General features: G+C 40.7%; 1 protein-coding gene across 2 annotated transcripts; it reads right to left on the reverse strand.

The window, feature by feature from the left end:
- Positions 1 to 1,233: 1,233 nt before the first annotated feature.
- Positions 1,234 to 17,835, reverse strand: LOC117425879 (calretinin-like). 2 transcript variants are annotated; one of them, XM_034043165.3, is made up of 11 exons: positions 17,670 to 17,835; positions 10,249 to 10,325; positions 9,700 to 9,789; positions 8,619 to 8,699; positions 7,090 to 7,146; positions 5,958 to 6,035; positions 5,240 to 5,295; positions 4,855 to 4,894; positions 4,159 to 4,212; positions 2,769 to 2,840; positions 1,234 to 1,831 (listed from the first exon to the last, which is right to left on the reverse strand). In XM_034043165.3, the coding sequence occupies exons 1-11, from the start codon at positions 17,758 to 17,760 to the stop codon at positions 1,715 to 1,717; spliced, it is 813 nt and encodes a 270-aa protein (XP_033899056.1). In that variant the 5' UTR covers positions 17,761 to 17,835; the 3' UTR covers positions 1,234 to 1,714. The 2 variants fall into 2 exon arrangements, with proteins under 2 accessions (XP_033899056.1, XP_033899055.1); XM_034043164.3 differs by having other exon boundaries at positions 1,234 to 1,834.
- Positions 17,836 to 25,175: the final 7,340 nt, after the last annotated feature.

Below are 25,175 nucleotides of genomic sequence, written 5' to 3' on the forward strand. Positions count from 1 at the left end.
GCTTAATATATGAGTATAAAACATGCAATTCTTAATCATCAGTCTATTAACGAAAATATTATTTTAATCTTCATTACTACTAAACATATTCATGAACATAACACATAAATGCAACAAATTGTTTATATTTCAAAGGATTCAAGATGCTCATTCTAAAGAAAGAAAGAAAGAAAGAAAGAAGGAACACATTTTCCCCATCCAGCGCTCCCTGTATCTCTTTGGGTTAGAGTTTCTGAAACAGTGCATTTCAATGAAACATTTAACTACAGCTTATAAATTAATAAGAAATTGTATAGTGGCTGTGAAAAAGGGGACTTGGTCTGCTAAATTATTAACGCTGCTTTATAAATCCTCTCCACTGCAATTAAATAACATTTTGGTAGAACCTGGGAGTCTCTTATAGAAAAAAACCCAAGCAGCTTTAGAGAAGCAGCTCGCAAGGCTGTGTTTCTTTGTTAGCGGGACACTCGTGCTGAACAGCCTGGGAATTTACAGACGGCTGATAGAAAAGAGAAGTACAGCGTGTTTCATTCACAGGCTTCCCAAAGACTCAACGTACTTGTATTTTAAATTTAGGGTCTTACAGGTTCTTTGACACTTTAGCTAATGCAGTGCAGTGTTGGGTGTAAAGAGTCTGCAAGACTGCACGGCCTTGTTGCCTAGGTGTAGATTAAGGGGAATTAGAGAGCTTACTATAGGCAGGCCAGGTGAGTAACTTACACAAATATCTCCAAGGCCCCTTCTTTTCAAGTTGTGCTTTTATTACACTGATAACATTTTACAGCTGATATTCCCAGTAAAATATAATATAATCCTTCTGACATATAGAAAATATATTTTCTAGGTCATACTGGATGATAAAAATGGACCATTGTTCTAACTCTATGGCAGTCCTGCAATTCATTTTCCTGTATGTACGCTGTATGCTGTACAGAATGTGAAAATACTGAAGGCATTTACATTATCATGGAGAATCTGTCTCCGTTTACAAGGGGACACCCTCTTGAGACTCAAGGAATCCCAGATCAATCAGGAGATCTAGAGATCTCACAGGCTGGTAAAACCAATGCAAGCTATTGACAGAGAAGAAGCAGGCACTGGAAGATGGTGAGCCTGTGGCTTGGGATAAGTAGGGACCTGGGTAACATCTCCTGTTAAAACAGCACGCTCTTCTCAGTACTCTATACCACTTTGTCTCAGTGGAGGCGCTGGAAGAATAGAAGCGACCAGCAGTTTGTTCATCAGATATCTTTTATTGTTGTTTCCGGTGACATCCTCTGATAACAGTATTTGTCTCAATCAGAATAATAAATAAATAAGTTAACAGTGATACATTAGAGAGAAGAGCTGAGGGTACGTATAGGACGTAGGCTATAAAGGTCAAACCAAGCATTTAAATAATAAGCCTTGTTATTCATTATTATTAGTTAAAAAACGAGACGCTTCAGAGCGTACCTGCATCACTGCGATCAAGCAGGGAGGGGGGAGAGGGGAGGTGGGTGAGGGGAGGTAGGGAGGGGGGCAGGGGAGACTTTGCAGTGGTCTTGGTGCTTCTAGCACACAATCGCTGATAGCTGATAGTCGATGATAGGTAGAGCTCAGCACATGCACCTGGTGTTTGTTTAAAGTACACAGGAGGTGGTGGAGTCAGGAGGGGGTGGGGTGGGGGGGGGGGGGGGGGGCAGGGTTTGGGCCAGAGGGAGGGAGAGGGTCTTCACAGAATGGCTTCTCGGCACAGCACGATCTCCAGCTCTTTGCGGTACAGCTTCCCCCCGTCCGACAGGGACATGATGGTCTGCCTGTAGCCGGTCAGGTTATGGATGTCCATGTCCTGCTTCAGAACGCAGAGGGAATATCGGGGAGAGTGTCAGACAGGGGCTGCAATATCCTACAGCACTCTACAATACCCTACAATACCCTACAGTACCCTACAATACAGTACATTACTCTACAATATCCTACAATACCCTACAGTACTCTACAATACACTACAATACCCAGCACCCTGACCTGCACTTCTATATGTGAGCTGGGTTGTACAGTGACATGATAACATTTTTATTTTATATCTAACTTCTTTTAGCTATATATACTTATGGGGGACACTGCTGCTGTACCTTTGAGCAAAGTACTTTACCTAGATTGCTCCAGTAAAAACTCAACTGTATAAATGGGTAATTGTATGTAAAAATAATGTGTAAAAAATAATGTAATTGTATGTAAAAATAATGTGATATCTTGTAACAATTGTAAGTCGCCCTGGATAAGGGCGTCTGCTAAGAAATAAATAATAATAATAATGGACCACCCAAGGGCGAAATGAGGCCCTACACCACAGGCAGAGGGCCTTATAGCCCCTGGAAGGTCCAGTATTTCCCAATACCTCCAACACTGGAGGGTCTTATTGCGCTTACAAAATTGGCAGCTGTTACAAATAAAAAAAAACATTAACAAGTTTTGTGGTTTAAATTAAGTGGCTCAAGGATATCTGCCAGGTGAAAAGGCTCTTATGCTGGTAATTTTTATTTCCTGGTCATCTATTGAAAGTTAATGTACCCCCCGGCCAAGGGTACCAGCCAATGAGATGCCAGGAAATAAAAAATTTTTTTTTCTAAATGTATATATTCTGTATGGTTTCTTCAAATATTGAAACATGAATGTGGCGCTTCTGCTCGTGCAGTGGGGTGTTCTGGGGACGCGTCCTGTTTCTGGAAGTCTGATCTGCAAGCTGCACTGCATGAAGCAGGGTTTAAATCTTGACCACTCACTTGCTTGTTCTTCTCAGAGAGGTCTTTAAGCAGGGCGTCCAGCTCCTGCTCATCGATGTAGCCATTGCCATCCTGAACAAACACAAACAGGGCAATGGGGTGACAGCATTCAATCTGAATTGCAAACCTTTAGAAGAGTACCACAGTAAAAGCATAGCAAAGGGTAATCAAGCACAGTGAAGCACTGTAAAGTCCAGAGAGGTATGGTAAAGCATATAAAAAAAAAAGGCAAGCCATGGTAAGCTATGGTAAATGGCTTAAATGCAAAATTACAGTGCAAAAGTATCGTGGGGCAGTTTGTGGAAATGAATCTGAAGTTTAATGTAATAATCTGCAGTAATTAATGTGCAGTATTGTAACTGCATTGGATTTTCATTTAGGAATAACTGCAGGTGAGTTTTATTCAGCAAACAATGTCTCCATGCATATTAATATGCACTCCAAAGGCATCAGGAGCTCAGGGCAGGGCTTCATTTAGAATTGATTGTTTGGTGCATGCAGAAATCTTAGAATCTTAAAATAATAATAAAGTAAGTTCTGAGGAGCGGGGTCTGTCCTTTTCAGCCGCTCAGATTTCATTTCTATTCAAATCTTTTTTTCTGTCTCTAAGCCGCACACTCTGCGTTTATTTGGGAACCATTCTTCAGCATATCTGTGATTACGCATATGGGGCCTTACTTTCGAAACTGTATTAGAACAACAGAAAATTCTGGAAAGAGAGGAGGCCATTTCGCCCATCAGTGCTCGCCTGTTTCCTAGTAGCTGGTTAGTCTAAAAACTCTGGGTCTTAAAGTAACCCAGTGATTCAGAACCAACAACATGACAAGGTGAAACTGCGAAACTTTTTAATGTCCAGGGGTCAAGTTTAAATTATAAATAATTAGTGGCGACAGGGTTTAAAAAAGGTGCCTCCAGCCTCCAGAGAATAGCACCTTACCAATGAACTGCAGGCAGAGGAAAAAATACCCGTCAAGGACATTGTCTCATACAGAGGACAGTAACACGATATTGCGGGACACAGCACCTGAGGGTACACTGCGCCTGCTGAAAACACCCAGAGCAGGGGTGACAGGTAGAGGCTGTGGCAGCCTGTCCTGTTTGTGCCTCTATCTTTAGAGAAAATGATAATGTGCTCTGCTTGTTTCTGACAGAGGAATCCGTGACCCTGAAGAAGATACAGCAATCACAGATCAGATCAAACTGAGGATGTACTGGCACTGTGTTTCTGAAACTAATCGCAATGGATATGATCTCGATATGGTCGCGGGTTATTTCATGCTATTACATGAGTATTAGACTGTGCTACAGGAGCGTTCTACGGGCAGTGGAGCGGACAGACATCCGTCCGTCTTTAGAAAGGCAAGTCTAGTCAAAGACAGAGAAAGCTTACCTTGTCGTAGTATGTGAATATTGCGTTGAACTGTTCTGCATTTAATTTCGCTCCCTGTAAAGAGAAACGTGGTGGATTAGTATTTTATTCACCAAAAGAAACATATTTGGAAGACAAAAGGAAAACTGACTTTGGTACATTTTGAATGAGAACAAGACTAGGTGGGGTCTTGGCTTAAACAGAAGGCAATTTTCATATGTTGAAATATGACATCCATCCAAACAGTATTCACAGAAATACCCTGGTAATTCCAACTGCAATAAGAGGATTTTTAGTTTTGAAAAAGTATGACTACCTGCACTGATGGCTTCCATTGATCACTAGACACTAACTGGAACAATTGACACATGTGGACGTGTGGTTTACAGCACGAGTGCCTGCAGACTGACAAGTCCCAAACAGGGTGTGGTTGATACAAGTTGTATGTAATTGTATGTAAACAATAATGTGATATCTTGTAACAATTGTAAGTCACCCTGGATAAGGGCGTCTGCTAAGAAATAAATAATAATAATAATAATAATAATAATAATAATAATAATAATAATAATAATAATAATAATAATAAAGTTGTACATGTATTAGAGTCCCAAGCCTCTGCAGCTGTCATCTTCCCTGTGTCTTTCATCCGTCACATCCAAACGCAGAGAGCTAGCTTAGTAAAGCAATTTCTTATTGAACAAAGTTAATCCTTACCTGGAATTTGAGAAGGAAGTTTTCCTGGACTGGTAATAACCTAGAAAGATTATAAAAGCCATACAAGTTGGTATCTCGTTATTGTGATTACATTGTAGTAACTCTTTAAGTACACACATAACAGCAATGTCATTATTGACAGTACAGCATAACTGCTGAATTTGTGACAGTATTGATTCTGTTTCTAATGCTTTATGCTGTGTTTGTTTTAATATCTGTGTCTGTATAATGCTCCATACAACCTCCCCTACCCTATTACAAAAGTTCAAAGGAAGGGAAAGATACACAATTCTGGAAACGCTCCTGTAAAAATGAACAGAGAAGACCCAGCTTGGCGAGGCTCTGATCTTCTTAAGCACACATGGTTGAAAACCCCGCTACCCACCGGGCCATTTCAGACAGTCCCAGCTTCCCGTCTCCATTGGTATCAAACATTTTAAGCTGTTGTTGAAAAGAAAGCAAAAAAAAAGTGAATTAGATGAATCCAGAGACTGTAGTTTACAACCCAACTTTAGCAATAACACAGAGTGCCCCATTTTGGAAAATCATAATTTTTACTACAGTAGCATAAGGAAGAAACCACCCACAACACTTATGGTTTCTTGCTAGTTTAATATACCATTACAAATTAATGTATTCCTTGCAGAATGCTTCAAAATTTACAATGCTTACCAAGCTTTCACTATTGCTTTATTACACTTGGCTACACTTTTGAGAGGGGTGGTATTTAAGAATTGTATAAATATCGTAGCTGCTCAAAGTACTGCCCTGTGTGTGAGCAAAGCCTTCACTGACTCACTGTCTTGCACCAAGCAGTTTAATAGGTCAAACAGGACAGGAGACATGCTTATGACCTTGAGGATGTGAGGAGGTTTGGGGAGGCTGGGCAGCTCCAGCGTTTTCTCTTCAAGACAAAGCCTGTACTGTATTGGAGATTAGGCATCTGTGCACCTTCAAGCTCAAACACAGCACTCTACAATAAAGAATGCGTGCAGCACTGTATGCAAATCCAAAGTTTATACCAATATATTGTTTTTGGATGACTATGAGGCAAGGTCACTTGTGACATGGCACAGGCTAGCATGACAGAGAAAGCTACTTACTATTGTCTGTGTGTACTCATGCAGCTTCTGATCATCGTAGTGCCTGTTGGCCTTCTTTAACAAGTCTGACAAGAAAGCCTGCAAGGGAGACGTTGCAATTAGAAACTGTCAGACTGCTGGTCTCTTGTGCTGGGTGTGCTGTGGAGTCTGGCCTGGAGCTGCGGTATCTCTGTAGGGCAGTATCACCCTGTGCTCCCCATGGGGCCAGCTTTGTTAAGAGAGAGTTTGAATGTTAAAGAAAAGATTTAAGTGAGCTTAAGTAAGCCCGGCAGACCCACATTTCAATTGGTGTAAGACTCAGACGCCTTCGGTTTGTGATTGAGTGTTTAAGTTATGGATGAAAACCTGCAACTGTTTCCTGCTGATTCTATAACACTGATCTTTTTCCCTTACAGTAAAATATGACCCTGTTTTGTCCCATACTAGCATGATGCAGACATCACCACTGCTGACATGCTTTATAGTGCAGTGTCAGATGCCAATCTGTCTTACCGTTTGCTGCAGCATTTAGAAAGCTCTTGTCAATTGTGATTAGTACAGCTAATTGAGAAGGTTCTGGCTTTGAGTAAGTAATGGACATATCCTCTTGAGACATCAAACTTCACTGCTATGTCTAACACTAAAGCTTCTTATTTAAAAGACTCCGGTCACACGAGAAAAAGCATAGCTGGACCGAGGGCTTCAATTAAAAACAATATCAGCAAGCAAGCCCTGTTTCCTTTTAGTCGCCTTGCCAGCTCCAAGTTGTCTACCAGCTTCTGCACAGAGGTGATTTGAATGGTTACAAACGGCCGGATGGCTGTGATTTGTTGGATTTGTATATTGTGTTGTTTCTACTATCTCTTCTGGAAGGCTGCTTTGCATGTATTTGCATCACGGCTCTATACAGGTAATTACATTTCCTTCAGCAGCAACTGCTGCCAATAAGGCATGATTCATTTAATTTAGCAAGGTCAAGAAATGACACTTGTATCACACTTTCTGGGATAACACCAGTCTAATATTGTCTCCTTCTGCTCTTAAATGTCATGTATTTTCAAATTGCATGGTCTCTTTAATTTCAATAAAGCAGGAATTTTCAACACAGCTTAGATGCTGGAAATCCGGCGCTGTGTTATTCCGGACATCTTACCTTGAGTTCATTGGCTTCGATATACCCACTGCGGTCAGTGTCATACTTCCTCCAAGCCTGACCATAAGAAACAATAAAATAACATTACATTTTTGTTCTCAATAATGAGCCAAACGATTGGAGGTGGTGGAGTCTTTCCTCTCCGTCTGAATGTCTCTCTCTCTCTCTCTCTCTCTCTCTCTCTCTCTCTCTCTCTCTCTCTCTCTCTCTCTCTCTCTCTATATATATATATATATATATATAAATAATTCCCTTTGGATATTCCCCAGTGTTCCTAACTCTTATCATTGAGATATCTAGACATCAAAGCTGCTCATGAGAAGTTACAATTTCACAATTTATTCAGTTAGATCATTTGACAAGGAATGACAGAAATGAGACGAATCATTCACAGCAGCATAAAATGAAAAACACATGATGCATTTTAAAGTAAATATAACAAAAACTAATAAAAAGAAGAAAAACATATTACAGTGTTTCTGTACTCGAAGTGGAATATCATATCTTAATGGACACCATAAGGTTATTTGCAAATGAACTAGACTTTTTTTTTTCCTTTATTGAACTCGGATCTGAAGAAAAACAGAAGAAAACCCCAGAGCTGACCGACCCATTCCCTAACAGCATCTTCATCTGAGAAACAAGACCTTTATTAGATGTGGGCTAAGGTAATGAAAAACTGCTCTTTGGGAATATCAGGCAAGCAGAAGTATATGACATTAAATAATGACACCCACAGATTTCTGCAGTATTGCTGAGGGATTTAAAGAGATTTATAAAAGCAGTGTTATCTCTATAAAATGCCAGACAGCATAACGTTAACATCTTTTAGCAGCACAGTACTTAGTGCATTTAGGTCACAGCTGCGGTGTCTCACTTCTCTCACAACATTTTGTGCTTCCATTAACTAGGGCTGGGACACCCAGCTATCTGGGAAATTAGAAAGAGTGGTAACATTTTAAAATAAAGCCAGGACTAGAACACAATTCTTTACACATGTATGGCCATTAACGGTATAACAAGAAAATGCACTTAGAATTCATAAGCTCCATCCCTCCATTCCCAGCTAGTTTGGTGGTTTGGTACCACACTATTTCTCCATCTCAGAATGATTATTATTCAGATGAAGCTCTCCACAGGTGAGGGTCATTGGTGTAATTTGCCATTCTAAGTAAAACAAGTGAAGAAGCAGCTGTTGGGGTTTGTGTGGATCGCTGTTCTCCACAGAATCAATGAAAAGCAGCAATCACAAACCCAAGCATCTGCTTCTTCTCTTGTTTTACTGAGAACGGTAAATTAGCCCAATCAACAGCAATGCCCCTCACCTGATTGCCAGCACCTGAGTTCTGTGCGGAGCTCCACCTCAATAATTGAATAATCGGTTGGTATAGCAGTACTGGGAATAGGTACAGGCCCTCTAGGGCAATCAGTTTGCATGATGAAAAACCTGCTACCCTGTGTAACACAGCCCAGTCAGTGGTGAAGTGCTTTCAGTGTTCCTGTACAGTTGGACCGTATGTTCCACCTACCTCCATAAACTCAGAGCTGGAGCTGACAAACTGTCTAAAACACAGTAGGAAGTTCTCTTCTGTGGGTAGAATCTGAGCCAGCTGCGGGCAATGAAAAAAAAAAAGGAGTCAGAAAATACAGATTCATTTACAACCTGATAAGGGTTTCTGCTACACTGTCAGCCATAGAGGCAATGGACAGTCCCAATTCACACACACAGAGCAGAAACACCGGACTACAACCAAAACCCAGCTTCATAAAATCACAGGCTAGCAAGTGAAGCAATTAATTGAACAGCTTCACTGTACACTTGACACATCAGCTTAATACTCTACAGCTTCACTTTTATAAGGGAAAGGCTGTTCAATATTCGCAGGGGAATAATGTCTTAAGACAACTATATACCGCTTCTATGTTTGTTTTTTGCTGTGCTAATAAATGAAGCAGCAGTCAGTGCTTGCATGTCTTCTATTGCAGGCAGCCACGGCGTTTCAATAATACTTATTCTCTGTAAACTTGTATGACATTCTCATTGCACTACAAGTGATGGCTGAGGTCATTTTAAATGAATACATTACAGCGCCTTAAAGGAGATTGAATTAGCAGCTCAAAGCAAGCCAGCGAGAGATTGAAATACTGCTTTCTGGGGCCCTCGACACCCTGCCCTGTGCGGGTGCGCTGTGGTTCTGACAGCGGTCAGGAGATGAAAAGTGCAGGTCCTGCCTGCTTTACACGACTTTCACTTCCTGACGATCTCACAGGGATCGGGACGGGGATGGGGGGAGCGCCCTGGCCTCATTGCCCACACAGACACATTAAAAGAAAGATACATGCCCAGTTGTTTTGCGACCGACTATAACAGCACTTCAAGTTTTAGAAATAGACCCTGTTGTATTGAGCTATGGATATTAAAATACTGTAGCGTTACTGTCTGAATACTGTATAGAGCTACTGTCTGAATACTGATACTACATTATATATATATATATATCAATTGTAATTGTTGTATTGTTACTTTATTGAGTATAGGCACAAAGTGAATATACTAACCTGAACTGGACTGAGCTACAGTACTGGTATTTAACAAAGTCCAGGACCTACCTCTGACAGTTCAATTCTCCCATCAGCATTCTTGTCGAAGTTCTGCATGAATTCTTTCATTTTTTCTGAAACATTGGAGCTTGGGCCTCCCTGTCCGAAAAAAGAAAAAGATAATCACAATTGTAAAGTCAATTTCTCATAAGAAAGTAAACAAACAAAACCAAAAAGTTTCCATAACATGACGATTTACACGTGCCAGAAAAATCACGCAACACCACAGACTTACAAGCAAGTGAAACATGAGGATTGCTAATAAATGAGGATGGCAGTACGCTGCAGTTAACTACACTGACACACTAAAACAATTATTCACATCTTCTTGCAACACCCACATTTCTTTTTAATTTGCTCAATTAATTGTTTCTGTGGGTTGATCCATTCTAGCAGCAGCCCTCTCAAACATGACTGTGTTGCTCCTTGAAGAGTCCTGTGAGTTTAGTGGCTATTTGGGAATGAAATGATAATCACTGTTTGTCCAAATCTAAGGTCACTTGTTCCACAAGGTTTCCAAAACCATCTTCCAGTTGGGTGCATACAAAATTGCCTTACCACCCCTGCTCCTCTCCTTGCCTTCTCCAACTCTGTGAAAAAGTTCTCCAGCTCTTTCCCTTCGATGTACCCATTGCCTGAAACACAATGAAACCAGGGAACTTAGATAACTGACTGAGAATCTTTAAAAAGGCTAGAGGTCATAACATGATCCCTTTTGAGTTTTGAACCAGTCTGACTAGTTAAGTCCAAGTTTTGAACCAAGATTCTTTCTCAGCATTAACCCGTTCAGCATCAGTCTGTTGTATCTGCTGCAAAAGTCAAACTGAAATAGCTCTAACCTGCAATACATCATCTGTGCATTTAGTAAGGCTTTCTTCCAGATCACTTCCTACCACAACTACCACATGCCAACGTTCAGTTTCTCTAATACCAACTGAACGGCTATATGATGCATATTATATACTGTATAAAATATGCATTATAACGAGCTGGTGAATTATATGATGAGCCACAAGAAGGAAACAGAATGTTGCTGCAGTATAAAATCTAATTTAAGAGCAGTTGTTTTTTTCTTTCATGGGGCTTTTATCTAAGGTCTCTGTCTGGCCTCGCACATCTCTCTCCAGCTCTGCCTTTGTGACTGCTGACTATCTGGAGCCTGTTAATGACACCGCAGCAGATTCACTGCCAACCAGGGACCTGCTTGGGAAGAACAATACCCCTTTACATGCCAGCCAAGATCAGATATTGTGGGGGGGGGGGGGGGGAATTCACAAAGCCTGCAGGATGAAGACACCCCTGGATTTTTTGAAAAGCATTTCATCAGTCCCATATTTTTCATAAACTGTTTCTTATATATTTGTTTTCCTTTTATGATTGACAGTTTGAAGTTAGGGAGTTTCTTAAGACCAGGGTTGTGGTTTGCTTGTCTAACCCCAGGTGGGTATTTTGCACACTCAAGCTTGCTTCTGTGTGTATAAAGAGGGAATGCTCGTGGTATCTCTCCGGCGCTGTGGTCACTCTGCTGCCTGTGCCAGAGGTAGCTGTAGATTCCTGAGCACTCTGAATCTTACTGAAGGAAGGCTGTCATCTCTCACAAAGATGATAACCCCGTCTCCACTCTCCACACAGGCATGTAATGTGCTTTACCATCCGTATGCTTTTAGACTGCTTGACAACACGCTGATGTGCTTTGACCATGTTTTACCAGCACGTTATCACTTCTTCTGGCACTAAATGCAACATAAATGCAACAGTCTACACTCTACCAGGAGGGTTAATGCACAAGCTCCCTCTTCCTCTAATTGGTGTTGGTTTGCTGCAGACGTCTTTGAAGTCCTTTTATTTGAAGAGACAAAAGGGAAATCTCCAGGTGACAGGTAATTCCTGCTGTTTGAAAATGGCATGTTCATTAATTTTCTTAACAAAAAGAAACCCTCAATATCTCAGTATCAAAAAAAACCCCAAAATGGCTCTATGGTGCAAACTTTTTTTCTTGTGGTCTCTACTGGTTTCATTCCAGTGGTGGGCTGAACTCCCAGTTTCCTGAGACTTGGGTGGGGTTGATGGTGTTAGTAAGACAGTTGTGTCCCGACGTAATTCCCTTACCGGTTGCTTTAGGTGTGTCATTTTTTTTTTGGAAACAGGGATGCAAAATAACCTTCAGCAGTCCCGCCCAGGTTTGTACAGTATTTACACGCTAATCAGAGAGATGAATGGCTGCCTGGGAGAGAAAGGGTTCTGCTGTCACTGTCTGTGACAGAACCCAGCAGCAGTGATTGCTGAAGTCAGTAAACAAATGAGGGATTGGGTTTTCGTATGTCTGGCCTCTAAGCAAATATTCTGGAGGGTAACCTTGGTGGAGTGGGACGCAGTATGACACCTGTAACCGCAGCTCCTCGGAGTCGGATCTAGTTGTGTGTAGCTCAGTAGGGGGCAGGAGGGGACCGAGTTTGACCAATGCTCCGGGCTGCATGGGGTAACTTGAACTTACTGAGGTCCTGTCTTCTTCTGTGGTTATGAAGTTTCCCCATGTGGTCATTCAATGAAAGCGTACTGGTGTCCCTAGCCCAATCTCACTACAGGCCATTCAAATGTTACCATGGCTACTTCTGACACTACCCCCCCCACCCCCCCACCCCCCCAGAGTAACTGGGGGCTCTAGAAACGAGGTCTCAATGGATACAGCAGACATATCTAAAAATGCATTTCCAGCATCTCAGGTGACTATGTCAGGAGCGGTAACTCTCTAAGTCGGGGACCAATCCTTCTCCTGGGCTCTTGATGTAAATGAATCCTCAACTTTTCAGCCACGGAATGTGTTCGGGGCTCAAGCACAGTAATTGCTTTTCTGCCGCGTGTCAGACACTAAGCCGTGAAAGCGCAATGGAATTCATTTGTGTCCTCAGCAGGAGCTTTGTGATACTCTGGGATAAAGACCACTCTGCACCAGCTGTTCCTGTAATAAACAGAGCTGTCTTTTACAGAGACTTCAGCACTGCCCCATATGTATATATATCAGGGCCAGCCAATTAAATGAGGTATTAAAGCCAGCAAATTTAATTCAGAAAGCTCAGTAACAGGGTCTTAACAGGGTGCAGTGCCAGCATCCTCAGTGCTTGCACAATGAGAACCAGAGAACATTATCATAGGGTAAGAACCTTTTAACTCCAGTAGTTATGAGTTTACTGGAAAACAAAGATGGATGGGGTGAATTACAAACTACTGTCCAGCTCTGATTTGTTTTTATTTGCCAGTATACAAATTCAGATTTCCCTCCAGCACTTGTTATTCAAAACGCTGTCTGTGTTGGCTGCTTCTTTCTATCATGTAGCTGAAGTTAAACAAATTATTATGCAAAGGGGTAGAAGATGATAAATTAATAGTGGCCTTCTGGTCTCTGAAAGGAGACTGCTACTAGGTGGGCTCCTGCACAGGAGCATCTCCCCAGCCTAGCAGACAGGAACTCCTGTATAGTAGGTACTGTTAGCTGCTCTGCACGTTCTCTCCAGCTGCGACCAGCAGCAGTCCCAGTGCCATCATCCTCAATGCAGGAGAATAAAAAGAACAAAACAGAACCTCAAAGGTAACAAATTTGCATGAAAACTCAGCACTGGGAGTGAAGACCCACCCCGTCATACTGTACTGAGCTGAGCTGGCACGACGTACTGGGATCTCAGATCCCAAGGAACCCAAGGCTGTAGATCTAAATGGCACCAATGGATTAATACAAGGCGCCTTCACAGTGTTACAGCAAGTGTGAACCTGACCTGCTGCCTCCCCATAGTCCATAGATTCTTATACAAATGCAGCACGCATGCCAAGCTTTCATTACACTATACCTGGGTTTAAAACACCCTACTGTATATGGAAGGATCTCCTACTGCATATCTCCTTCAGGGGTTTCTCTGTCTATGGAATAGAACTGAATAGGACTGAAGGAGAATTCCCATCACTATATATTTGACATGCACAATCACCATTTAGCCAAAATAAAGTTCTATAAAGACCGCTTTTGAATGGTCTTCTTTACCACGACAGGGAAAGCATTACTCTATAATAGTGATATTACTGCAATGCACGCCCAACTCAAGTGTCAGCTACTATGTACTGCGCTCTCACTGCAATACAATACATAGCTTCTGCTGCCCTAATGAATTTGTTCCCTACAAGAAGGTTTACCTGTAGCTTCTCTTTAGTCCCTTTCAAACAGATGTGCTGGATTAACCCAAGTCATTGAGATACAATCCGATACAATATTTAAATTTGCACAGATCTCAATATGACCAGAGAGCACAGGGGGCAGGCCAGGTCAAGCACGCACATTTTAATAACTTAACATTATGCACTGATCCTGCAAACCGGGATAAAGCCCCCAGAATCTGAAGTGCTTGGTCCCAGTTTGCTGGGGCAGATACCTTGTTGCAGGTGGGGCTTTATTATGTGAAACACATTGCGCCCATGTGATGTCACAAGACAATTTAGCCACATGTAACCCTGATCAGTGAGGAAGCTGGCTCTTACTAACCTGCATGTTAACAACTCTCAAAGCTTGTACTGTTAATATAATAGGTGTCTGCAGTAAAACACAGAGAGGATCACCTCTAGAAAGAATGACATTGTGATGTATTTACAACCCTGCTGTTGGGTTCATTTTGATCCTGATGCTTGTTAAATGCATTAGGAGGCTGCGCAGAGAGGCATGTCCAGGCGTGTTCCTGAGAGGAGCCGCAGGAGGAGGGAGTGCATGATGCCAGCGTGTTCTTCAGTAAGGGGGGGGGGGGGGTCCTGCACCATTGCACCAGGGCTGGCTCGGGGATCTATAAGTTATTGTTTTATTTGCAGGCATTTCAATGACCTCACTGAAAATAAACTGCTCAATTATTTACCTTGAAGGCTCTGTTATTCCTGATGATTCACTCAAATTCTTGGTTATGAAAACCAAGTTAGTTATTGGAGAACAAAACAAAAAAGCCAGAGACAAACTAAAACAGCTGTTGATTTTAGGCATCTCCTGTTACTATACAATGAAGCACAGCAAACAGCACTGATGCATCCCTTATTGGGGCTCAATGTTCTTATTTGGCTTTGGCTTCTTTGTAAGTTTAACCACGCAGAGGGTGCAAACTTGCAAATGCGTTGTTGAAAGAATTAAAAGTATTCAAGGTCAGCGCTGTGGGCTAAGATCCCCACAGTCTCGCAGAGTGACCTCAATCGAAAGTGCCTGTGGAAACCGCCTTGCCAGATGGCTGGTTCAGACTCAGAAGGTGGAAATTGCAGGTCATGTTATTACAAAAGCCTCAGGAGTTCACACAATAACACGCATTGGGAGCTGCCCTAGATGCTACCCTCTATTCCTTTATACCTTCATAGCTGTGTCCATAATATTCAGGTCACTATACTATCCTCCCACCAGCTGGTGCTGTCTGCTAAACAAACAGACCTATTAGAATCAGAGGTGAAGACTAGCACAGTAAAGCGACCTCAGCCACCATATACACACAGCTCTGCGCATATCTGCGTCTTTATTACCTCATTAGAAATGAGTGTATCGGGATCATTGGAAAACAAGCACGGGATCAAGCACTTAACCATGATATCAAGCCAGCTGTTTCTGAGGGGATCTGAAGCATTTCCAATGGATATGTGCTTGATACATTAAAGGAGGATTCCAATAGACTGAACAAAGACTTTAGTCAACACATACTGTACCGTGCAGAGCGGCACTTAACAGCTCTGTATCCGATTCCTCATTAGCGCAAAATGGGAATACAGCGCCACTCAAATGCTTAAGGAAGGGACAGTAAATATCTTAAATGGGTTCTTATCTGTTTTCAGATTGCGCTAATGGTGCTTTGGGGAAAGAGCGTCTATAAACTAACCCGCTGTTCTCTGGAACTCTCCCTGCTTTAGTGCGTGCAGCTCCCACTGTCGCTCGCTTCAAATCAACTCTCAAGACCCACTTGTTCTCTCTTGCTTTCAATGCTCTTTAAGCCTGATATCTGTTATTAGCTGTTCTCTAAATTGCTATTTCAGATTTTTCCCTCCATTTTATTCGTATGATTCTGTATGACACACTCATCCACAATGTCTAGAATTCACATCCTAGCTTGTATTTAATGTATTATGCATTGTTCCTCACTATCTTGTAAAGCGCTTTGTGATGGTGGTCCACGATGGAAGGTGCTATATAAAATAAATACTAATTGATATTGATTGTTAATGATTAGATTTTGGTATTTTTTAATGTATCTATAACCTCTTCGTATCAACAAAATTTAGTTTAATAAACCAGATGGCTGCAGGCTGGGAAATAAGTGTGGCCAAGGCGTTTCGTTAATAAAGACAGAAAATAAAATAAAAGAATGGCCTATATGAATGAAATAAATAAAATACAAAAATACAGTAATACAGTATTGGCCTTTTTTAAATGTATATTGTGCGACGTTTTATACTGTCTGAAAGAAAAACACAAAATAGAGCGCAAATACGAGACAGCTGCTTCGTGAGGCTACGAACGCTGCTCGCTTCTCAGCGGGGAAACGCGAAACAAAACGCAGGAAGAAACCAGACGATTACTATAGGTGCCAAAAGTTCAGTAACTATTTCATCTTTTAAAAACGAGGATCCAGATATACAGGCATATCATAATAGTGTAACCCTGCGTTATAAAATGAGTTTTCTATGCGTGTGTGTATAGTAAAGGTGTAAATAAATCTCCACCGTGCTGACGCTGCACTTACTACAGGAGGGCGATACCTTTGTAAATTACAACTACCCCATTTCGGATTGACTACAGTATTTCATAATGAATTCATATCAAACTCATTGGAAGTAAAGTGAAGTTACAGATCATTCATATTGGTCACACTTTTAAAAAGGGCGCTTATTTAGAATTCTTTATTTTTACGGTTAGGATCGAATAAAAAAAATAATGATAAGCCGATAAGATTTTAACATGAATTCAATATGGGAATTGTATTGTAGTTAGCCTGACATTTATTAATCTGAAGCGATAGCCCCTAACGACTATATCCAACGGGTTTACTTCATTGGATTGTACGAGGTTGTACAGCCTTTGGAAACACTTCACGTCAAACGTTTTATGAAATAAGTAGCCTAATTAAAAAAAGAAAAAAAAAACAAAAACAAAGAAAGAAACCTTTTTTTAAGTCTACAGTTTGTATTTTTGTTTCGCCTCATTCAATTAAAAGAAAACACAGATAAAAATTGAATTAAATGCACTTAGTAGTTTAAATATATATATATATATATATATATATATATATATATATATATATATATATATATATATATATATATATATTGCACATTGTTATAACACACTGAATATGTTTTCATGTAACTCAGCGAGGTTTGACTCGAGAGCATGAACTCTGTAATACGAATTTGGGTTTGTTTCACTTCAGCCTACTCACAAACATCTTCAGAGGCGAGCTTTGCCAACTAACGAAATCTGGCATGAATGGACGCGAGAAAGAATGAAATAATTCATGAACGAACAGAATATGAATCGCTGAATGAGTTGTTGTTTGTTTAAAGTTATTAATACGTAGTGCCGTTCTTAAATATGTTAAAATAAAATAAAGAGAATGACATGACACCCATAATTGAAAATTGTAATGAATGACCAAAATAATCGAAATACACGCTGTACTCAACTTCATATCAAAGCGTCCATAAAAGCAAAACAGTGCTTTTAGTTAGATTCTACAGAGCTGGCATATTCTCAAACTGGTCTTCAGTGTAGTTTTAAATACAATTCTGCATCTTAGTGGATAAATCCTGTCCCATACCCATAAATCCGAATAAATAAACACATACTAACTTCAAAGCGTAGCAAACTTGTTATTAGCAATTTAATACAAGATAAAAAAAAAAAAAATTTAAAACAAACACACAAATAAAGTTTGTTTTTTTTTCCTTTAAAGTGTGGCATTTAACAGAACTATACTGACCGTCGGAGTCAAAGTGCTTCCAAATATCCAGGAACTGCGAGGATGTCAGTTCCGCCAGGTGTAGAAAAGGAGGCTGTTGTTTGTTGGCCATGCTCTTGCAGACAGCTAGAAATCCCGCACGAAGTTTACAGTAAAGAACCCTTTCAGCACTGTCACCAAATCACTCCCTGACGGAGCTTTTAAACCCGACGGATCCCGCGGTCCCGGAACGATCCTCTAGAGGGCGCTGCGCTCCAATTTCAGAATCGCTCAAACAGACACAGGCAGCCTTTATGCAGTGTCGACCTGCCGCCTTTGGTTTCTATCTTCAGTAGTGTGTTCCCCATGGAATCAGAGATTTAAAATATATTGTCTAAATATGCACATGCACGTTCACTCACATGCAGTATGTGTATGGATGTGTTTACTACCGCAGGATTGATAGAAGAAAAAAAAAAAAAAAAACTAAAACTTGTTTTTCTAAAATTGCATATGTATTGGAATCAAAGAAACAATCTTTTAATGCATATTTCAGCTTGAAGAGCAGCTATGCATTGCTGATTAACTGCTGACGACAAAATCATTCATCATATTGATAGTAAATAAAAGCGTGTTGAATCGCACCCAGTTCAGGGAATGCTTTAGGGATCTTCTGTTTGTTGTTGCTGTTGTTGGCTGTTGCAGCCTCTGCCCATGCTGCAAGCTGCGATATCTCTGTGTTGGTTGTGGGTGGTGTGTATAAGGTGTGTGCATGGATGAGTGCAGCAGATTGTATTTTGTTTGGTGTACCTGGGACACTTGAAAACAAGCGTTTGCAACTCAAGAGTCTATCCTGGCTAAACAAAATAAACAAAATAAAAACATTTTTTTTATGTGTGCATGTCACTCTGCAGTAAGTGTTAGCCTCATTCTACTGTACAAATGAGGTTATACTGGACGACTGCATAACAGTATAGAGAAGGGATGTGTGTGATTGTACCCCAGTTGTAATGATCTAATTCAGAGTGGTTCTGTTCTTTCCTGGAGAAATCTCTCTTTGCCCTGATGGCTGCTGTTTGCCTGAGAAGGAAACCTGAGGCAGTTTGAAATCTTAATACAGAGACGCTCAAGTGGAGCCCTCCCAAAGGGAAGGCTGCTGAAGAATGACATTAAACACTCTCTGTCACGGAATTACCATAGTAATCATGGTCTATGGGTTGTGAGGCATAAGCATGTGTGAGTGTGCGTGTGTGTGTGTGTGTGTGTGTCCGTGTGTGTGTGTCCGTGTGTGTGTGTGTGTGTGCGCATGCATGCTGTGTGTGTGTGTGTGTGGTGTGTGTGTGTATGCGTCTGTGTGCACGTGCATACTGTGTGCGTGTGTGTGTGTGGTGTGTGTGTGTGTGTGCGCGTGTGTGTGTGCACGGGTGCATGCTGTGTGTGTGTGTGTGCACAAGTGCATGCTGTGTGTGTGTGTGGTGTGTGTGTGAACTGAGAGTCATCTCAAGAGGTGTTGGTTTTCCCTTTAGAAATACCCTCGTACAAGTTCACCATGTGCAGCACGTGCTTCAGAGATCCCTCATCCAGCCACTCACAGGGCCTGCTTCCTTTCTGAGGTGGTGTTGGTGTTGATTCTTCACACAAACAGGACATACACCCCGGAGTTTGCTGCAGTCACAGCACTGCAAGGGGAAGGGCACCAGCAGCAGATTGATCTTCATACCAAAGTGCAACGAAAGAAGAAAACTGTTAATGTTCCAGAACAAGTAAAAAGCAACAGAGGAACACATCTGAGTCCTTAAACTAATCTTCCAAGTTCAGTTTTGTAAGTTTGATTTGATTTGCACAAAAAAGCAACACATTGCACTGGGTGTAAAGACCCTGACAAGTGTCTCCCTGAGCTTGGAGGTCTTCAGAGCCCTAGAGGACACTATACGACACTATAGGAGGATTGTGAGCAGTGTGGTGTGAATCAGCACCCTGTACTTGACCCTGGAACCAAGTGCCAGAAAAGGATGCTGAGGTATCATTTTCAGAATATTGGAAAGCCATCACTCATCAAACGTGTCCAAATCTATTTCCTTTTTTTTGTATGGTGTATTTAGGATGGGTGCATCTGCAGCACTATGATCAATGGGTCATTGATTTCAGAGGCTATCTGCAGCACTGTGATCGATGGACCATTGATTTCAGGGACTTGGATGGGATTAATGGCTGATCGCTTTTCCTTTCAATATTACATTTCTTTCTTTTCAAGGACTGTGTTTTTCTTTTCTTTGTATTTATTTAAACTTGTTTTGTTCTTAACTCCCCCTCCCACCTTTCTTGGCAAGTCACATCATCATCTCTTGAGTTGAAACATTTGCCTATGAAACCTGACGTGCTCAGGCAGGAGCCCCAAACAGCTTCCATTTGCAACTGAGACGACTGACATCTGATTATTGTGGAGTTGGCAAGTAAAATTTCTAACAGTGAGCAGAAGAGCCTCTACCCATTCCTCAGGAAACAGCCTGCCCCCAGCACCATGCAGAGTGCTGTAAGCAAGACACATGGTACTGCAGTACAAGTTGGGTCAGATAGAGAAAAACTTTCAAAGCGCATTAATTGAATTCCGTAATAACTGATGGAGGAGTGATAGAGATAGGAAACTAAGTAAATGCAATGTTGTCCTAACAGAGACCCAGAAGACCAATTATAAGATCCTCCTGCTCATATTTCATACTTCTCAGAGTCATGTGCCTGTCTCTCTCCGAGCTGCACCTTGCAGACCTTCTCAGTGTCCTCTCTTTCTGCACCGCTCCACTTCTGGATTGGAGGGTGGTCTTTAACATTCATGCATTAGAAGGTCAGGGCTTTCTTTAACACAGGCTTTGGGACTGAGCTGCCTTCTCATCCCAGAAGCGAACATGCAGCAGCCTCAGCCCTGCCAGCCCCTGAGCAGTGTGGAACCCGGTCTGACCCAACCTCAACACAGGACTGGCAGCAGGGTTTTTAATGCCTGTCTGCCTGCCATCTGATTTATTCCCCGACCAGAAATGCATTTATGAGACAATTTCCAGAAAAGCTTTCCATCAACGGCAGCCCGTTGCTTGTTCCACGCCTTCGATTAATGATGAAGAAGAAAGAAGAAGTAAAAAAGAGATGACATAATGGATGGAGTTTTCTGAATGCAAATGGAACCAGCTGTTTGTAATGCAGGGAGACCCGAGGAGGAGGGGGGGAGAGGAGGAGGGGGGAGAGGAGGAGGAGGGGGGGAGAGGAGGAGGAGGGGGGGAGAGGAGGAGGGGGGGTGGTGGTGGCGGTATAATAAATTGTTTTAAGTGAAGGCATGCTGCTTTCTTTTTATTTTTCACGAGTCATTGCCCTCACCGCAGTCACTGGGGCCCAACTCAGTTTCCACATTCACACCTTATAAATCTGAAATTGAAAAACGCGTGACCTGGGAAATGATATTTCAGATCTATAGGGGGCTGGGGTGGGGGGGGGGGGGTACACTGCAGTGGTTCAGAAAGTAGAGCTGCTCACATTACTGTAATCATGATATTTGGGTTGTCTTGTAGTGAAGTCCCACTACATTAGAACCCAATGTAAAATGACTTACAGACAGACAAACTACTGCAGCTGAAAAAAAAAAGAGCTACATTTAAAACAGCTACGGTTGACCTGTGTTACGCAGTCATATAACGTTAACAGTTTCTTTTTTCATTACGAACTGGTGCTGATTGTATTTTTGTATAGCGCTTGATAACTCTTCTGGAGGTGCCCTTACCCAGTTATACAGAGCTATGAGCCGATGGCCAGCTATCAATATATTTCTTGTGTGTGTGTGTCTGTGTGTGCGTGCTCAGCATTTGTGAAAATGTAACTGACAAGCTGAAAACATGGATTTGAACCCTACTATGGGAAGCTGCAGTCGTTCAAGTTATTTAATCAACAGGGATGGGTATTACATTACTTATTTTATATAAACACTATAAAGGCAGTAGACCACATGCGAGAGGTGATGGCACAGTAGGTGATAATATACAATGGGGAATGTTTAAAACCCTCTAAACCTATTGTGCTGTGGATTACACATGGGCATAGCCCTCAAGGCGTTTCTAATGCGAATACAAGTTCACATCCTTCTTTCACAGAGGATTCCTGTAGGCTGGAAATCTTAGAAGTAGCACAAAAAGACAAACTCGGAACATTACAGTACATGTAACCTTACATTACATTATGACAGAAATGAACTACAGGTGCAGTCTGGGAATGCAATTTGCTTCTCCTTCAGGACCTCAAGACTGCCCCCTTCCTACGCCGTTCCCTCATTACAAGGGTAGATTCCATTGGGATTTCAACTAGCATTGCCTGACAGCTATACGCTTTGGAGTACTTAAGACACATTGTGATTAATAAACATTAGGAGGTTTTTTTTAGGATGTGGTAATAATAAACCATCATTAAAACACTCACACAGCACCTAGTGAACTGGACCTGTAGTTTTGTGCTGAAATGAACTTCCATGGCAAATATCTGCCAAATCAGATGTTGAACAAGATTTGAAGTTGACATACATGTATACAGCTGAAAAGGACCTATTAGCATACCTGTAAGTGCATGCCTAGTTACGTGTAATCAAGTATCACAGCAAAGGGTAATAAAGCACAATGGAAGCATTGTAAAGCCCAGCAGGGTATGGTACAGCATGTTAGAAACATGACAAGCCAAGGTAGACTATCATACGTGTGGGAAAAGCATGGGGAAACTAAATATGCTGTATATGTTAATAAAGCAATTAATTCAAAACACTTCTTGGAGACATATTAATGTGACATTTATGAATGGCTTATGAGTCATGGTTTATAGATTATACTATTTGCTGTATGAATATATTCATAAACATGCCTACATTTCATTCTCTTAATAAAGCGTGATGGGTGCCACTTTATATTAATGTGACATATAGAAATGGTTCATCTCGTCTATTTCAACTCTCTAGTCTCCATCCTCTCTAGATGTCTGTGCATGAATTCTTCTCAGTAAGTTTGTTTTTACTGAGCCTGATGGCAAACCCCTGGCCCGGATATTTCCATCTCAGCAGGACTGATCCTACCCATTCAAATATTTAAACAAATAAATCAAATATGTTTATTGGGGACCCTCTGGAAATTGAACTCATTTGAGTTTTTCTGTTTTTTTCTCTTTAGGGCACACATACGGGTTTGTTTGAAAACACAAGGACCCTAGAAAGGTTTCCCTCAAGGTTTTGTCTTTCTGTTTTTTCTTGGCTGTCAAGGCAGACAGCGTGAATGTTTTATGTCATTCCCTGCTCTTCAGTGCGTGGGTTGCTGGGGGAATGTATAAATAATGAAAGGGAGAAACAGAGATGGTGCAGGGGAGGATGTCTTTTCCAGTTTCATTCAGTAGCATCTAGAATGTGTGCACGGCAAAGGGATTCCCTCATTCAGAAACAAGCAGAGGTGAAAACAACGATGGATGGAATATTACACAAATAGGATAGAAAACGAGACTGTCTGCATGAGTTAATTAACCTATTTGTGCATGAAATATTATAATTTATATATTCTTTGGACACAAATATATTTTTAATTGAAAATGTTTTCTTTTTTTTTTCATTGCTTTATATGGGAAAATAAATGTTATCCTCATATAAGGCCATCAAGCATTGGGATTTCCATATGCCCTCATATAAAGACTTTATCCGTCCCCATATGAGGTCGCCATGCAAAGGGTTAAAGAACACCACGCAGTTAGGGTTCTACAGGCAGCACTCAATGTATCTGAGCTCTAGATAGACACAGTACTGATTAAGAACTAAGGACTAAGAAGCACTCAGATAAAAATACAACAAAATACAATGGTATTCATAAAAAATGCATGCAATTATGTGTTAGAAATTGCTGTTTCTTATTCATAATTAATAGCAATCTATTGCAATGTTCCTCCTGACCCTGGTCTGATTCCCTTGTAGGCGCATATCATTTTTGTAATGTTTTAATTAATAAATAAATCATCGCCCTGCAGCACAATACAATACAACACTGGTTTATTTGGCTCTTTCTCATGCGTCTCTCTCTGTCTGCGTTCATTTTCGTGGATATTGCATTAGCTCCAGTGACAGGGCGCTATTGGTGAAAGCCAGTTAAAATCTATCTTGATTTTTAATATTAATATTTATGAAGGGGTAACTTCATTATATAGAAGAATACAGACATGCATGTTTGATTTTCTGAGTAAATCCATCTATATTTATATGATTTGTGACCTTTAAACTTTTTTTTTTTTTTTTTTTTGTGTTGGATCATTTTTGAAATTGCATTCTGGTATATAATAGCATCTGTTATAATAGCATCTGCATCTGTTATATATAGCACAGCAAATCTAATTCAATCTGAAATTGACTTCTGGTCAGATAGTTTTGCTTGTCGTGTATATATATATATATATATATATATATATATATATATATATATATATATATATATATATATATATATATAAACATTCCTTAATGTTATTTTATTAGGTACTACTATTCTGAGACTGGGATAATAAGACTGCATATGATATGCACTGGAGTTTAATGAAACAGTGCCGTGCCAATAACATGGCACTTAGCACTGCCACAGAATGACTGCTTTGATTGAAATCTGAATCAGATTGGATACAGAACATGTTGTAGCTAGCTTTTTTTTTAATTAAACTCCAGATCCTTAAAAAGGGAAAAAAACATAACCATATATCGTCAGTATTTAAATTGAACACAAAAAACCCCAGAAACAATTCTGTTTACAGTTTCTTAACAAAAGATTCAGCTAATTAATATACTCTGCAGAAAACCTATATTACCCACAGGTGGTCTTTACTGCAGCTTGTTTTTGAAATCATTGCCTACATAATTGGTTTTCAATGTTTGTTTCTGTACAGAATACATTTTATGTTTAGGGGACAAAATCAACACGCACACTCACATTGAAGGTCAATCTGATCAGATTTTGTATCTTTAGACTTTCAAATCATATGAAAATCAGGCAGCAGCTTTCTAACCAAAGCTAGAGGCAAAGTAATACTAAGCAAATTAGGGAAGACGATATTAAACAAATAATCTGGGCTGGATCAGGCTGGCAAAAGCAGGTGATGGGTTATTATAAAGAGCAGATGGGCTGTTAATACAAGCTGCCCAAACACCCTCCTGGATAAACAGGCTATATAGCAACGACCAGGGAGTTCTTTAAAACGCCCTACAAATTATATATTTAGATATTCATCAAAAGACCCAACTTCCCAACGTTTCAGTGCGCTTAACACGCCTTTGTCAAGTGAAAGTGTGTTTGAAAACAAACAGTGGAGGTTCTTACAGGCTTTTGATGCCATGGTAACTTCATTTATTGATATCTATTTAAATCTAATAATTAATTAAAGAAAGACTGTAACCAAAAAAAAATGTATTCTAAAAGTGAATAGCAGATGAAGACAGATAAAAAAAAAAAGGTTTTAAACAGACCTAACGACGACACAGCTTCAGTAACTTTGTGTTCATTAAAC

Source organism: Acipenser ruthenus, chromosome 20, assembly GCF_902713425.1.
Source record: "Acipenser ruthenus chromosome 20, fAciRut3.2 maternal haplotype, whole genome shotgun sequence".
Classification (NCBI taxonomy): Eukaryota; Metazoa; Chordata; class Actinopteri; order Acipenseriformes; family Acipenseridae; genus Acipenser; species Acipenser ruthenus.

Coding starts and splice junctions, on each gene's coding strand:
- LOC117425879 (XM_034043164.3), bottom strand. CDS start 17,760: ATGGCCAACAAACAACAGCCTCCTTTTCTACACCTGGCGGAACTGACA. Junction 9,790..10,248: donor CAAGGAGAGGAGCAGGGGTG/GTAAGGCAATTT, acceptor TTTTTCGGACAG/GGAGGCCCAAGCTCCAATGT. Junction 4,213..4,854: donor ACTTCCTTCTCAAATTCCAG/GTAAGGATTAAC, acceptor TTCTCTTTACAG/GGAGCGAAATTAAATGCAGA.